This window comes from Setaria italica, chromosome IX (assembly GCF_000263155.2).
Source record: "Setaria italica strain Yugu1 chromosome IX, Setaria_italica_v2.0, whole genome shotgun sequence".
Classification (NCBI taxonomy): Eukaryota; Viridiplantae; Streptophyta; class Magnoliopsida; order Poales; family Poaceae; genus Setaria; species Setaria italica.
The window spans coordinates 14,070,247-14,086,776 of record NC_028458.1 but is presented as its reverse complement, the minus strand read 5'-3'; the positions used below and the strand labels follow the sequence as shown (position 1 = coordinate 14,086,776).

The 16,530-nt window shown below is 39.8% G+C and overlaps 2 protein-coding genes across 2 annotated transcripts; one reads left to right on the top strand and one right to left on the bottom strand.

Moving 5' to 3' along the window:
* Positions 1–535: 535 nt before the first annotated feature.
* Positions 536–5,932, top strand: LOC101782124 (methionine aminopeptidase 1A). The gene is made up of 17 exons (XM_004982597.4): positions 536–695; positions 805–878; positions 1,242–1,292; positions 1,730–1,885; positions 2,569–2,644; positions 2,801–2,848; positions 2,926–2,970; positions 3,056–3,155; positions 3,329–3,380; positions 3,469–3,510; positions 4,260–4,321; positions 4,408–4,506; positions 4,679–4,752; positions 4,843–4,912; positions 5,018–5,083; positions 5,190–5,278; positions 5,582–5,932. The coding sequence occupies exons 2-17, from the start codon at positions 814–816 to the stop codon at positions 5,657–5,659; spliced, it is 1,173 nt and encodes a 390-aa protein (XP_004982654.1). The 5' UTR covers positions 536–695; positions 805–813; the 3' UTR covers positions 5,660–5,932.
* A 139-nt stretch (positions 5,933–6,071) lies between these two features.
* LOC101781331 (tubulin-folding cofactor D) lies at positions 6,072–16,495 on the bottom strand. Its single transcript, XM_004982595.3, has 17 exons — positions 16,119–16,495; positions 14,668–15,215; positions 14,315–14,417; positions 13,905–14,081; positions 12,642–12,824; positions 11,324–11,440; positions 11,084–11,188; positions 10,747–10,917; positions 10,411–10,626; positions 9,427–9,625; positions 9,105–9,310; positions 8,687–8,911; positions 8,028–8,579; positions 7,452–7,721; positions 7,054–7,098; positions 6,554–6,736; positions 6,072–6,471 (listed from the first exon to the last, which is right to left on the bottom strand). Exons 1-17 carry the CDS (start codon positions 16,407–16,409, stop codon positions 6,184–6,186), a joined length of 3,879 nt encoding a protein of 1,292 aa, XP_004982652.1. The 5' UTR covers positions 16,410–16,495; the 3' UTR covers positions 6,072–6,183.
* Positions 16,496–16,530: the final 35 nt, after the last annotated feature.

Below are 16,530 nucleotides of genomic sequence, written 5' to 3'. Positions count from 1 at the left end.
CACCGGCGCGCAGGTGGCTGGGGAGGGAGGGGCGGTGGTGCGCAGGTGGCTAGGGAGGGAAGGGCAGCGTGCTGGTGGGGGCCGGCGGCGCAGGGAGCCGTTGGCGGGGGCCGGCATGCTGGCGGCCGTGGACCGGCCCGGGAGGAGCCGTGGAGGAGGATAGCTTGCTGGAGCAGAGGAGGAAGAAGATGGAAGAGAGGGAAAAAAGGCTGATAGGTGGGCCCCACGACTGATAGGTGGGGCCCACAACTAACGGTGTTAAAAGGACAACCATCCAACCCTCTTCACCCCTTGAACCAAATAAAAGACTAGATCGGCTCCAACCTACTTATCCAAAGATAGGTCGACTCCAACATATAAAAGTAGATCCTCTCGATACCAAACGTTACCTACATTGCGGTCTGGCTCGCTCGGGGGAAAACTCGCGCACGGCCCCGCCCACCTAAACGGCTAAACCCACTCCGTTCGGCTCGGCTTGCGGCAAGCCCCTAAAACCACCACGCGCACGACCGAGAGATCGTGCTCGCCGCCGCCGTCACGCCCCTAAAAAGCCCCCAGGCCCCAGCAGCCTGCCCCACTTCCCCTCCTCCTGTGCGTCCTCTCTCTCCCTTGGCTGACTCGTCCGCCTCCCCTTCCCCATTCGCGTGTCGCGTCCGCCGCACGCGCCGCCTGAACCCTAGCTTCCGCCGCCGCCGGTAAGTCAGGCGGGGACGCCGCGGCACCTATCTTCTGCTCTCGCGCTCCCCCCGCTCTTGTTAAGCCCTCTACCGATCCGTCTGATCCAATCTGTTGTGGGTGGCGCAGGCAGCTAGGATGGAGAAGGGGGCCTCGGAGTCGTCGCTCTCCTGCGCTCGCTGCGGCAAGCCCGCCCTCCTGCAGTACGTCGTTTTCCCCTTGTTGCACATAGTACTTCCTGCCTCCGCCGGTTTATTATCTGCTGCCGAGTTCTCGAGTTCCGCTTCCTGATGCACTTTGCTTGAGCGCCATAGAATTCTCTATCTAGTAATAGGAATTGATTCTCGGGGCAACTTTGTCGTGAAGCTATTTAGCAAGTTATATAAAGGGTATCACTAGCTTTCATTTATAGTAAGTACCTTGAACGGAGACCTCCAGTGTTTTTCCCTTTTTTGGGTGGTAATATGCGATCTGAAAAGCAACATTATCGTTCCTACCACTGAAAGAAGTTTGCGATAAGTATTTTACTTCGTTCAAGTTCTTGCTTATCCTTTGTTGTTTTTCAGATGCCCCAAGTGCGCGGAACTGAAGCTGCCGCGCGATGGCGCTGCTTTCTGGTCAGTGCCAAGCTCCCTTTCTCTGTCCGTTGTGCATGCAACATCATCATACCACTAGCTTACAGGATGCTTGAATTAGTTAAAATTTATCCCGGAGCCTTTGAATTCACTACTATTTGTAAGTTAACTTGCAGAAACAAACACCTGTTACTGTTAGATTCCCAAGTGTTCGTAAGTTATGGCATTATATGGAAACTTCATCACCAAACAGAATGAATATGGTGCAATAAAATGTTTTCTTTAGGTCTTGTCAGTATGCATAATGGATTTTAGATCCTTGTTCTTTTGATCTTTTAAGAAAACACATGTTTTGATATTAAAGTATACATTGGAAGTGCCAGGATACTAGCACAGGGTAGAATCATGCTTCATGTGGGCTTCAGCTGTTTGAACTAGAGGAAGCATTTAATTCTTTTGTGTTCACAAATCATTTGCAGCACACAGGATTGTTTTAAGGCAGCGTGGAGCTCCCACAAATCTGTTCACCCAAAGCCAAATGCACCAGCATCCCAGCAGCCTCCAGAAGGTTGGAAGTATTGTTTGAAAAAAGGGCGGTCACGTTCATTGCAGCTTCCTCGTTTTGAATGGACAGGGTAAAATACTATTACCATGTATTTGCATTTTCTTTGTTGGCTCTGTTGCGTTTATTATATCGGGCATCCCATTTACCTCTGGAGTTCAGGGCAGGTTTTTAGAAATTGCCAATCAACCCAAATTCAAATATTTTAAATTTATATTGATTTGCAACTGGATGAATTCCTATCTTATTAATTAAATGATGGTATCTTCTGCCCACAATGCATATGGAACATTTAGAAGATTTTTTCCATCACCATGCAAAATGCTCGAAGCAACAAATGAGCTAGTTACATTCTTTCTTTTCTAGCTTTTTATGGATAGTGACTCCATTATATTCATATCTGGACAGTGAAGATCTCTTGGGTAGTTACTGCAGGCTTCCTACTCTGTACTCCATGTATGCATTAAGCAAATTATTTAGAAATAACTGCAAAAGTGAGAGTTACAGTAGATTTCAGCAAAAACTTGGCTGCATGCATGGCTTGCAAAAACACGTGCTTCCTGTCTAGTTGGATAAATAGCTCACCCCATCTAAGCTCATTACATTTCCTTTGAATCCACAAAATAGAACAGTGACAAACTGATTTTTTTGCTTTCTAATTATATCGTTATTCTTTACTAATACTCTAGGTTAGGAGGACTGAAAAGTTTGATGATACATTACTCACATTTTATTGAAAATGATAATGTCTTGCAGTCCATTGAGACCATATCCAATATCAAAGACGCGTGTGGTGCCAGATGAAATTGAGAAGCCTGATTGGGCACTTGATGTATGTCCTTGTTAATTTAATTGCCTTTTCCTCAACTGTCTGCATGCAGTGTCATAGTAACCAATTGAACTGATATATCTTTCTAAACATGAAAAAGGGATCATTATGTTTAACCTGTGCACCTTGTAATATCCTCACATTGTAATACTTTTGTAGGGAATTCCCAAGATTGAACCAGATAGTGATTTGCAGAAAAGAGTAGAGGTAAAGTTCTTCGGAGATTTGTGAATATCACATATGCTCCATGAATAAATATCTGATAATTGCTGCTATCTCTGTAGATTAAGACCCCTGAGCAAATAGAAAGGATGAGAGAAACATGTCGGGTAAGTTCCCATAACATATAAATGTGTGTTGACATATTGTAATGTCGCTTCCCTAATCATTTCTGTTCCATACTGTCGTTGTTAGATTGCAAGAGAGGTTTTAGATGCAGCTGCTCGAGTGATAAAACCAGGGATTACAACAGATGAAATTGATAGAGTCGTCCATGAGGAGACAATTGCTAGAGGTTAGATTAACATCCTTTCAGAATTTAAATGCAACAATCGAACACCAAATGATTGAATCATGAACTCATCTTGTAAACCACTACAATTATTGTTTTAATAACATACTATCTGTGTCTTAATCATGCTTATTTATTCTCTTATTATTGATTATAACTTCCATCTTGATCCTCAGGTGGATATCCGTCTCCATTGAATTACCATTTCTTCCCAAAGTCATGTTGCACGTAGGTTGTCTTTGTTTTAATAATTCTTAGCATTGTGACTTGGAGACTATACATTGGCATTGCTCAAATTGTTGTCTCTTGTTCTCAGGTCTGTCAATGAAGTTATTTGCCATGGAATTCCAGATGCCAGGTCCAATTGAATACACACTACGTTATACTTTCATTTACATAGCAATAGCTATCTCTTTCATGCTTTCTTGGACTAGTTGTTGCTTTGACTACTTTTGACTCATACATATGTAGATTATTTATCTTTGTATATACTTGATCGGATAATTTAGGACAACAAGTATACTCTAGCTGCATGGCTGGACCATATAGGAGTCGCAAATAATATGTTCTAAGACATTGCATTAAAAAAAGAACGACCACGGGGAATATGTCTCCCCAGGCTTTGTCTTAAAGTAGGTGCCTAGCTTTGAACCTTGGCTTTGAAGTTCAACCACTCTAACCATTACGCCACAAGGCTTGGCCTAAGACGTTGCATGACCCTTCTAAATTTGCTATTAAATCCACGGGGAATATGTCTCCCCAGGCTGTCTTAAAGTAGGTGCCTAGCTTTGAACCTTGGCTTTGAAGTTCAACCACTCTAACCATTACACCACGAGGCTTGGCCTAAGACGTTGCATGACCCTTCTAAATTTGCTATTAAATCCTAGGGCAAAACGTCAATAACTTTAACATCTGGTAAATGCATGCTTTTAGTTTGTCCTACTAATGAGTTCTTGGTTTCAAGTGGATTTTAGATGTGCGAAAGCCATATTCTAACTTCCTATTTCCATGTTGAGCAAATTAAAATAGTTTCAATGTTAATGACTTATGGTTCAAGTTTGTGTATTTGATTGCGATTGGTTTCTCTAATTCTTTTTTTTTTTACAGGAAACTTGAGGATGGTGACATTGTAAATGTTGATGTAACTGTATACTATAAAGGCGTTCATGGTAAAGTCTCTTTTGTTTTATATAAGATGCTTAACTGTTTCATATATGTAATGTTTATTTTTAATTAGCATCTATCTCAACTGCAGGTGATTTGAATGAGACATATTTTGTTGGCAATGTTGATGAAGCTTCCAAACAGCTTGTTCGTTGTACCTATGAGTGCTTGGAGAAAGCTATTGCTATAGGTGACATTATTTAATAATCTGAACTTGCTATTCCTTATATTTGCCTAGTAGACTTTATAAAGAAAACAAAAGGAATTCCTTTTGTTTGCAGTTCCCTATACATTTTCTAAGACCTTCAGATCATACCTGCAACGGATTTAGGATATTTGAACTTAAACATATTTATGTGCAGTTAAACCTGGAGTTAGGTTTCGAGAGGTTGGAGAAATCATAAATAGACATGCGTCCATGTCAGGCTTATCTGTGGTCAGTATCAGATCGGCATTGAACTAACACATTCATTACTATCTCCGTTGTACGTTTGCACCTATCCTCTTCTGATTACCTTTCTTTCAGGTGAAATCATATTGTGGCCATGGCATAGGAGAACTGTTCCACTGTGCCCCAAACATCCCCCATTATTCAAGTATATTTCTTGCAGCTAGTCTTATTTCCATATCTTTTTATATTAGTGCAGTAAATGTGATACTACTATAAAAGCTATGCCTGAAGGGCACATAATTTAATGTAGGAAACAAGGCTGTTGGCATCATGAAAGCTGGGCAGACATTTACAATCGAACCAATGATCAATGCAGGCAAGTGTACATATTGTATAGCTCCGGCAAATTCCAAATGCTCATGATGTTTCCCCCTAAATACCTGAGTGCTCAGCATTATAGCAAATATTTTCATATTGTGTAGGAGTTTGGAATGATCGTCTGTGGCCTGATGATTGGACTGCAGTGACTGCAGATGGTAAACGGAGTGCACAATTTGAACATACACTTTTGGTGAGCTCAATACCTTGAGTTTTTATCTTGTTCCCTGGAGGAATTAATCCATTCGTTTAATTTGAATATGTTTATTGTGCATACAATTTTGTTATACTAGAAAGAACAAATACCTTCATGCGTTCTATTTGATCCTATGGTGACTGATAAATTTGAACTGAGTTCTTACACGCTTAACTTGCTGCTGTTTGATTATTGCTCTGGTAGTTTTGTGTACAATTTCTTTTACTTGAAAGCAATGTTGAGTCTTTGTGATGTGTAATGTTATATGTAGAACTTAATTTTTTCTTTGCTGTTCTCCAGGTGACTGAGACAGGATGTGAAGTGTTGACGGCACGGTTACCCTCATCACCGGACGTCTTTCCATGGTTGAAGCCATGATGTGGGTACTCCAGCCATAAGCAACAAATAGCATGTGATCCTAATACATTGGGACTGCATGAATTTTGTTGTTTCTTGTCACCGAGAATTTCAAATTTTCCAAACAGATGCATATATGCAACTGTTGAACAGCCGCCAAAACTTCTGTCTTCCTGAGTTGTTTCTGGGAGTGGATCGATTTTTTCAGAGTTATATGAGGCACAAGGTTACTTAAGGTGTGTTACAACATGTTTATGCCATCTCATCCCAGTGCAGACATGATAGGTTCACTAAGCGTAATTTCTATCAATTTGAGTATGTTAATTTGACTGATAATCGACAAAGCCCCCAATGGCCGATTGCCCCGGAAGAACAAGTTTTAGGCTTAGGAGCTGAATATTACGTCCAACCTCTTCATGATCAGCCCTTCCACTTTTGAAAGCAAAATTTCATAAACACCTTTGAAAGCAAAATTTTGTAAACGGTACAATGCTTGTGGCTCTATAAAAACCAAAATTGTATTGCCACCGACCAGTTCCTGCATCCTAGTATCCACTGAAATCGACCAACGATGAATAAGATTTATTTTCATCAGTTGAAACAGCGTTCTGCACGGCAGCTCTCGTTTCTTGGTTTTCAGATTTCAGTGAAGTGGCGATCCTGAAACCAGCCATCTCGTTGATCTGTGACCTTTTGCACCTTGCTTCCTCCAAGTTTCCTTCCCAGCACGTCTCCGCAAGTAATTCCTGGGTTTTATCTATATTTTCCGATGGAATAAGATCATCATTTTGCAGCAGCACAAGGTACACCTGGTCGGCTGCAGCCTTCCGTATCTGTCAGATTGCATAGTATTTGAGGTCAACTGATTGTTGGACGGAGTTCTGCGCTTCTCAGGCAAGAAAAGGTAAATGTTACCTTGGGGTATCTGTGGCCTAGGAACGTGAGGAGTTGAGAGAATGCCTTAGTGCAAGTTCCATCCGATTGTGAAGAAATGTATCCAAGGATCGAGAGGCCTGCACATAACTTTGTGAAATCTTTTGATCCCTTCAGCTCAGATCCCACCGAATCTACAAGTCCACTGTAGAACTCACTATAACCCTGTTGAATGTCACAAAAACTGAAGATATAACAAAACCTTGCAAAATGTAACCAAGAAAGGGAGCATAAGTGTTCTTTTGGCAGCAAAAGCATTCGACCAACATGAGGTAACTAAGTTTGTAGATATGTTATAATTCCCTATACTGTAAAGTGTGAATTTCCTACTCTGAGGTTTCAAGCTGCAGAATTGTACTGAAAATAATTCTCCATGGCCTAAGAAAACAATCTTCTTTGTTTATTTGCCACTAGACGTGCAGAAAAGGAAGCCAGTCTCTCACCATTCTGTAACTATTTAGTGCATTACTGAGTAAACTCACCTCCCTGTTCAAGAAAACCTTTTTACTGAAGAGAGCCTCAATAGTCTGCGAATACAAGGCCCTTGTTAGATTAAAAAAGATTAAAAAAATGTATAACATCACATGTGGGAAACAAGAATGCACAATCATCTGAACTTTTATTATTTAAAATCATAAAACTGAAACTAAATTAGCAGCACCAGTTCCAGTTTTGATGTCGTTACAACAGGTAAACATGAGTGTGGATGTAGAACAAAAGTACATATATTGCAATTGATTGAGAGCACATCTATTAGATAAACAGCAAAATGAAAAGCTATTCAAAGCCCTGTGCAAACTATAACAAATAGAATTTACATGCAACATATGCTAGGTGCAGAATATGATGTCATCAGATGATGTGGATAAACCTCTGTTACCTTCAATGTGGGAGTAATCACACGATCACACTTCCGGTAACGCTGTAGAACCCATAGAAGGTCACAACTCAACATATACTCTCTACTTTTCCCTTCACAATCTGTATTGATAGTTGAATCCTCAAGATACCCAACTAAAGCTGATGTTGAAGCTTTCTTCAAAGACTCCTGCAATCCACCTGTAGCAATCACAAGCCCTGAGAGCACAGCCTTGCTATAGCAGCTGACCTGAAGAAGCTTCACCAATCGTGGATATGATACTGTAGGAACCTAATGAAGAAAAATTTTCTACTAAGTTAGATGTCAAACAATAATACCACAACAGGTCAAATATTAAGCACAAGCTGGTGATGGAATAATCAGTGCGTGAACTATTAAGCAAACATATGTTCATAGAAAACCTCAATTATTAAGAAAATAGATGGAATTATGGGTAAATTTCCATTATTGCAGATCTAAACCCCCGCTACTTCATTCCCAACATGACTAATTTCCAATTGGTGAGATACTGAGCATTAAAAGGTCAAATTTAAAGTCAGGACAGGTAATTCTCATAAGTCATGATCAACCACTTACTGCCCACTCCAAATCTGTGCTGCTGGGAATAATTTCTTCCAGCAGTTCCCTGCGAGGTATAAATGGGATGAGGTGTTCCTGGTGGTACAGAATTCTCTGCAGGGTCTTGATAGCTATTTCTCTCATCTTATCTATTTTCTCAACTGCTTGTTTTGCAATGCCTGCAACCAGATCCTGTGCAATTCCAGAGTCAAAAAGCCGGTGTGTAGTACTACTTGCATTTACTTCCATTTCACTCAGTTCAGACTCAAGGCCAGAAGCTGGTAGTGTTCTCAATGCAACAATATCTCTCCTGCAGAGGATGAACGTGCACCGTTCTAGTGCATCCATTGCTGCTTCACGTACCCAAGAACCCACATCTCCTCTGTTGTCCACAGCATAATCATCGAGTGCTCTAAATAAAGCTTGCATGACATAATCTTTTATGTATGCATATATGGAATCTCCACCATCTGAGCTCTGATCAAATGATGCAGTTAGCGTTTCACATACCGAAATTAGCCCCCTGACAGAGTTCACACGTGCTTCAGCATCAGGATCATCAGGCTTATCCTACAAACCAGATTGCACAGGAGTTTTAGTTCCAATATTAAAGAACAACAGCAACAGCTTATTCTCCCTGTTTTTACTATTGAAATATCAATAGGTAATTCCATTACCTCAATTGTGCATGAGCTACAGAGCTTACTCATGACAGGCATCCATTTCAATACCAAGAATTTGTATGGTAATATTCCAAGGGCCAGTGCGGCTCCTCGTCTTGCAGCCAAATTGGGGTCATCTAGAAGTGCCACATATTTTGAAATGATATCATTGGCAATCTTTTCACCAGAAGATACCAGATATGTTGGAATAAAATTCTTTAATGCATCAACAGCAGCACACTGGACAAAATAGTGAAAGAAAAACACACTCAGTCTACAAACATAGATGGCTAGTGTCATGATTGTACAGTATCTGGAAAGTACAAATGTACAGACAAAAAAGGGATTGATTACATATCATAGTACTTGGTTGGAGTTAGGGGGTGGGGGGCACTCTTTGAGTGAATGTATGTAGAGAAAAAAGAAAGTTCACCTGTATTTGAGAATTGGGGTGCCTCAAATTCTCATTAAGTGTTTCTAATAAACTTTTCTTTATCTTCTCATTCAAAGATATTCCAGCTATAGAAATGCATGAAATGAATCGGGAAACAGCGGAGCGCATAATCTCTCCTCCTTTGCCTCGATAAAGGCGTGCCTTTTCTATTGCAGGGACAATACCTGACAGAGCCTTCTGCATGTCTAAAAAATAAAGATACAGATGCAAGGTCACTTTTCATGTAAGCAGCACAAAACATTAAAATGATATGTATCATAAAAGTGCAAGACATAATATATGTGGCAATTCCATCACTGACCTGTGGAAAAGGTAAAACCAAGTTGGTACAACCTTAAAGCAACCTCGCCAGCAGCTAAAGTGGCTCCATGGCGAGTACACAAGTCCGATGATAGAGTGCATGGAACTAACTTTTCAAGGGCATGTCCACCGAAGTAATCCATATCATATTGTACAAGTAAAGAAAGGGCCTGAGCAGCTAACTCTCTCAAGCTTTTCTCCTAGGAAAAAAAAGAAAAAGAAAAGTCAGCCTAAATGATTAATTGAAATATAGCAAGTTCATCTCCTCAGTAAAATTTATGGAAAGCAGCGAAGAGATTAAGGGTGCGTTTGGCAGAGGTCCCAGAGCTGATTCTCTGCTGATTCCAGCAGGAGCTCTGCCAACCAGTTTTTCAGAGAGAAGTGATTCCCTGCTGATTCTGTGAAGTGATTCTCTGAAATAAACTAAGAGTCTGGGAGCTGAAAAAAGTAGTTTTTCATGATTCTGTGAAGTGATTCTCCATCCTGATTTTAAAAGTTTATGCTAGAGAATCAAAGAGAATCACTTTCAGCCACAGAATCACTTCTCTCAAAGAATCAGCTCCCATAAAGAATCAGAATTAGATGGAGCTCTACCAAACAGACCCTAAGTCATGAAAGCAGCACTCCACAGAAAACAGAATTTGTGTATCGAAGCACTGCACATTAAAACTGAAAGAAGAGGGAGAAAACTTCTAAAAATGTGAAAAAAATCCTGGTGAAATGCAGTACGAAATTAGTACCATAAGAAAAAAATTAAATAATGTAATTACTGTAACAATAATATACAAAAGAAGTAGCGCTACAGGGCATTTACATTGTAAATGATTTTAACTTCACTTTCCTAAATCAGCTACAAGTTCCAGGTAAGGAATGAAGTAGTTGAGAAGCTAATAGCAATTGCAACACAGGCAAAAAGTGTGGAAATTGGCAACAACAAACATGCAATCTCACTCAAACCATAAATACTTGCAGAGAACTACAGTACCCAGTGAGTTATTTTATTGCAAAGTAGCTCATCTGCAAAGGGATAAAGATATTCCTTGTACTGAGCAACAGAAACAGCAACATTCAGATAAGAGTTTGATCGGGAAGCCAGTGCAAAGTAGTCTGTTGTATTCACAATATCAATGCCATGTGGAAAAGTTCCCTGTCTTCCAACATTCTCTTGAAAAGCAGCAGAAGCAGCTCTTCTGCAATTAACCTACCATCACATAGACAATAAAGATTGGTGAGATAAGATCATCTAGTCAAAATACTGTGGGATCAGAGGTAGAAAACATCTGGAAGTACAAATGTAGAATTAAATTAAAAATAAGCTTGCCTCTCGATCGTAACAAGCAACTGTTAGAAGGTGGGGAGCAAGTTGTTCCAAAACAGCCTTCATATCATAATTGGTATAAGCCCGACCAAATGCCCAACAAACATATGCTGCTGCATCTCTTACGTGTGATCCAATGCTATGTGGACCTCTTCGTACATCATAGTGTAAAGCCTGCAGAGGTACGTCATGAAATCAATTGAGACAGTAAAAGCTTATCTTACTGAACCAGCACTAAACATATGTATCAATACTTAATTGTCTTTCAATGTGCAAAAAGAAATAAAGGAAGGAAAGGGCATCTTTCAGTACTATTATAATTGTTATGTTATTTATGCACCTTTATTATAACAGGAATAACATCAGGAAAGCTAGAAGGCAGCAATAACCCTCTCCGAGAAAGTTCAGCCAAGGCCAAACAGCCTCCATGCCAGGAACCATCACCCTTCAGAATCCAAAAGGAATAAGTTATTACGTGAGTAGTGCTGAGAAAACTAGCAGTTTGCCAAGCTTAATATAAATTGACATATTTCTATAAACAATCAAAGGAGGTTGTGAAGACCATAAGTTATACACAGACCTCCCCAGGAGAAAAAAGTTGCAAGATTGATGATATAACTTCTTCTGACAATGTAGGTGTTAAACGTGCAGTTATCCTACCAATTCCTTTGGCAGCAGACCACCTTACAATTGTATCCTGACAGAAAATTAAAAAAAAACATTTGGCTTTAGTTCAAGAACAGGTTTTTGAGGCTAAATGTAAAAGATGAACAATTCACAAAACGCTCAGCACAACTTCATCTGGGACAACAATTCTACTAATTGCATTTCACATCCTAATAAAACTTGGCTTTCTAACATGCAAAGAATCATAACAGCAGTACATAAGCAGCCTCCCTACTGTTCTCCTCAAAAAGTACATGAAGCAGTGAATCATGACTCCAACTGTGTATGTGGTTTCTCAATTACACAAACAGGAGAACTTATTCATTTCAGATATCACCATTGCTGCGGCGTTTGTCCTTAAAACAGGCAGTTGTGTCGGTTGTTTAAAGCAATCCAGTTCACAAATCATAGTACTACCTCCGGTCATAAATACTTGACACAGTTGTCTTTTTATGATCTTAGAGTTTTGATTTTTGACTGATAATCTTTCTTATTAGAATACAGTTATAATATCTAATAAGTATAAGCTTATGAAAGTACTCAGATAGCTGGTCATGTTTTCATTTTTCTGTTATGTAAGTGTGAGTACTGGTTTGGGTTTCTTCTTTAGCGAAAGTATGTCAGTACTTGGTCCGTTCCTTCTTCAATACAGAGATACACAGATCTCTTGTGTACTCTAGAAAAAAGATTATGAAAGTACTTTTCAAGACAAATCTACTCATATGATTTTTATTTTATTGAAACTAAATATTTTGAAAACTATTGATGCTCAAAGTTTCAAAAGTTTGCCTGCATTTTGATCAAAGCGCCAAGTATTTGTTACCTAAGGGAGTAAAATATAGGAATCCCACAGGGAAAAAAAACCATCAACTCTCTTCAAGCAATCAAACCAAGTTTTGGTTAATGTAGTTAAGAGTTCAATTGTATTCTACAAATAATTCTATAAATTCAAACAAAAAAAAAAGGCTGTGTGGCTTTTTTGCTCCAACATACAGGACAATATGGACAGTGCTATGTATTTATTAAGATATGAAATGCAGTGGAGGTAGACTGGCATGTGAAGGTCCTTGTGAGGAAAAACGAATATTCGCCAGCAAGCAAAGAGAGAAAATAATAACAATTGTAACTATTCTTGTTATAATTATTCGAGCAGAAACAAGAGTAAATATTACTACCACATTCTAGAGGATAAAATCAAAACTTTGTGGCATAATATCAGGTTAAAAACATACTGAATCCCTCAAACCAGTCAACAGCAAGTCAATTATCTCTTCTACAATTTCTGGAACATCCATAACTTCTTCCAGAAAACACACGTCTGTCTGATCAATATTAGCTTGTTCGCTTGATCCACTTGAATACAATTGTCCGGTCGTAGAACTTGAAAGGTTTGCACCCAGCGAGCTGCTAATTGACTGCATGAGGTTAAAACAGTGAGCACTGTGGTAGAGATATCACCTTACAAGCTCTGAAGAATAAAAGACTAGGCTAAAGAACAGCTCAAAATATGAAAAAAAATCCCAATATTACTCCCATAAAATAAAGATGTAAAACATGACACAAATTCTAGATTACTTCGTTCTTTATTATTCATCTGGGAAACTGGAATGAATAATCTAATAAAGCAGGTGGCGTGGCTAAGTACACGATGTGCTTTTGATGCAGTTTACTGCCAACTAGCCGATGCCTTACAACCTTATACCAATGGTCCAAGACAATTTCTTGATATATGCTTAGATTCTCGCAAGATTCAAATACAGGGAGCATTGTATTCTCAAATGTAGAATCCAGCATATGCATTAACTTCCTTCTAGAAATACATCCAAAATATTAACAAGATGGAAGGATTTTGATGCCAAGAAAAGAATATACATAAGTATTCACCCAAAATATACTTCTTCCAATTCAACTCAGAAACAACTCCCGCTATCAATCCCAAGAAAGAAATATCGCTTTGTATTGAAAGCGTTTAATCAAGGCACCTTTCCATGTGAAATTTACTGTTCAGAGTTAGCATATCCCTATGAACAGTTGTGTATTCGTGGTCAAGCACTCAAGCTATGAATGTTTTCTTAACTAACCAGGAATTGGAGCTCCGGCATAGTAGAGAAGCTCTTCACCAACTGCTACCACATGAGCGGTTCACATATCTAAATCTAGTGAACAATTTTCCAGGATTTGGACATGATTTGGAGTTCCACGTGGTGCATTCAATATAATAGACTGCAAGCGCATGCCAATCAGATGCCCCTATTCAATTCCAAATGAACTATGTGATGAGACACAAGTATCACTTCTACCACATCCTATGTCCTATTAACTTTATAAAGGATGCATGCATGTATAAAACAATCTAGATGCTCTACCTGCACCACCTTAAAAAGAACATAATTCTTAAACACCATATCATTGACATCTCGTTTCAACAAAAGAATTTGAAATACAAATCCTGATTGCGAAATGCTGCAGTTATGTAACAAGATGAGATTTAAAACCTTGTACTGCCATGATGGTGAAAGTGGAGGCAAGCTAATGAGAGCAATTCGCTGGGCCAGTTTCACCAGGAATTTTCTAAGAAGTGGACTCCTGGCTGAGACATTAGTCTTCATCACAACTGAACAATCATTCCAAGTAACAGAAACAGCATCATACAACATTCTACGGTTACCAATCTGCAACAAGAGGAACCAAAAGGAAGACATCAATGTAAATTGACAATATGTAATTTATGAAATCAAATGTGCACAACCATTCCCTGTTGACAACCACAAAAAAAAAATCATGTGCGTAAAAAAGATCCTATTAAGAGATAAATAGATAGAAAAACTTTAGCTGTGAAGGCAAAGATATATCCACCACGTGTGTAGAATACAGATCAAGAAGTAAAAATAAGGCACAGACAAACCTTAAATATTGATGCTAAAGCTTCCACTATACCAATGGATCTAAATTGACCCACAAAGTCATCTGTGACAGACAATAACATATTGTGTGCCCATTCCATAAAACTGAAAATAGAGAGAAGCAGGACAACTCAAAACATTGCCCAATATAATATTGGATAAAAATAAAAGGAAATGTTCAAGTGAGTAGAAGTTGTTAATGATGTTTGATAATTTCACAAACAATAAATTTTCATTTTAGTAAATACTGATAGTGGTAAACTCCAGTGATAGGATAACATTGAATATACATGCCACTACAGCAATTTACAACATAAATGCATGTGTGCTGTACAAAACTAATTGTAAGAATCACCTGCTGAAAGCATTTGCCATGTCAGGACGAGTCAAGAGCCTTGCAAGCAACAATCCTGAAATCCTTCTCATTGGACCAGAACTGGAGAGATAATCCTTACAGATGTCCAATATCTTTGTCACAAGTGGAACAACCTCAGTCCCATCCACACTATCAGCAGAAGCAATGCTTGTATCCACAGTGGAGATGTCAAATGGGATCAGGACCAGTATATAAAGCCACAATAGAACAACACATTTAGTCTCCATTTCCCCTGTGCTCTCTTGCCTAAGAGCAGTCGTCGAACTAATTGTATGACACTTCTCAAGGAGAGCAACAGCAAGCTCTAGATCTGAAACCTGGTGAGGGAAGAATTTGATGACACTCTTGTACCCACACACTGTTACCAGGGTGTAGATGATGATACACAGAGGCTTGATAATATTAAGGAGCTCATTGGTGCCAGCACCAAGTTCCATTGTCTTTGACCGCACCAATGACATAAGTGGTGAGACAATGCTCTCCAGGTATGGCTCTAGTAGTTGGCCTTCTTCTTGATATTTGTCCATCTATTGCTCGACAGAAAACATAAAAATTCAACATACCGAGCTCGTAAGCATAATAGTTTTGGCATAAAGTCTGTTCAGAGATTGATGCTCTATGAATATCAAGAATATATGTATGAAAAAGATATATGCAGATTTCTGTGAAAAGTGCTTTGATAATAGTACAACTTACTAGTTTTGAATTTTGACAAATATAATAATATTATAGCTGTTGTTTGAAAAAAAATAATATTATAGCAGAAAGTAGTGGCCAAAGTTGTGCTCTAGAGACCATGTTGATGTCTATCATACTATTCATTTATGAACCAAAGTGAACTAAAAATATTTACTCTTCAAGTTGCGAATAAGATGTCTCAGTGTTATCCAAATATATCAGTTGTTGTTAGTTTTCCTTGTGGACCTTCGACTCTTACCTTTACCTAAAGAGGTGGTAATAGATCATAAGTCGTAGCTCTCTCCCAGGTCCACATTTTTCACCAAGAAAAACAGAATGTAATTCCTAAGCATTCTAGGACATAGGAAATATTCGTGTGAATCATTTGTATCCCAGCTCAGCTTTATCTTCAGCTTTTGCTCACTATCCAATATTAGCAATAACATGCACATTAGCAGATTAACCACAACCTAACAGTTTAAATTGCCTCATAGACTACTCAACTACTAGTCTTTAGCAAACAATAAAAATACGGGTTTGTGGGAAAGGCAGCTTGAAATTTGACATGATCCTTTCGAATTTTGCTCATGTGCATTTAACAGTAGACGCTGAAGCAGATTATATCCTTCCGTAGCCAATAGTTAACCAAACGGGAGCTAACGTTGCTCTTAGAGCTGCACGTTCTTCTCTCTGAGATCTAATGTTCAGCGACAGGGAGCATTTGGAGACAGGTGGAGGGGAGAAATGCTTACGATAGAGCGGATCCTGTGGACATCCGCGGGCTCGGCGACGCCGCCGCCGGTGACGATGCGGCGGAGGATGACGGAGACGAGCTCCCACTCATGGAGGAAGTACCTGCGCAGGACTACCTCCTTGGAGTCCTGCTCGTCGTCGCCGACGGCGGTTGGATCAATGGAGGCTTCGCCGACGGCGGTTGGATCAATGGAGGCTTCGCCGTCGGCAACGGCTCCTGCGGGCTCGGATAGGGCGAGCGTGGCGGCATTAGGCTCCGGAGCAGCGGAGGCGGCGGCGGCTTCCTCCATCGCCGGAGCTCGGGGTGGTTTCCCCACTGGTGGTGCGGTGTTGGTGTGCGACAGTGCGAGGCCACGCTACTGCGTCCGTGACTCTTCTGCCCGTGTTCTCAGTTTCCGTATTTGCAGTCAG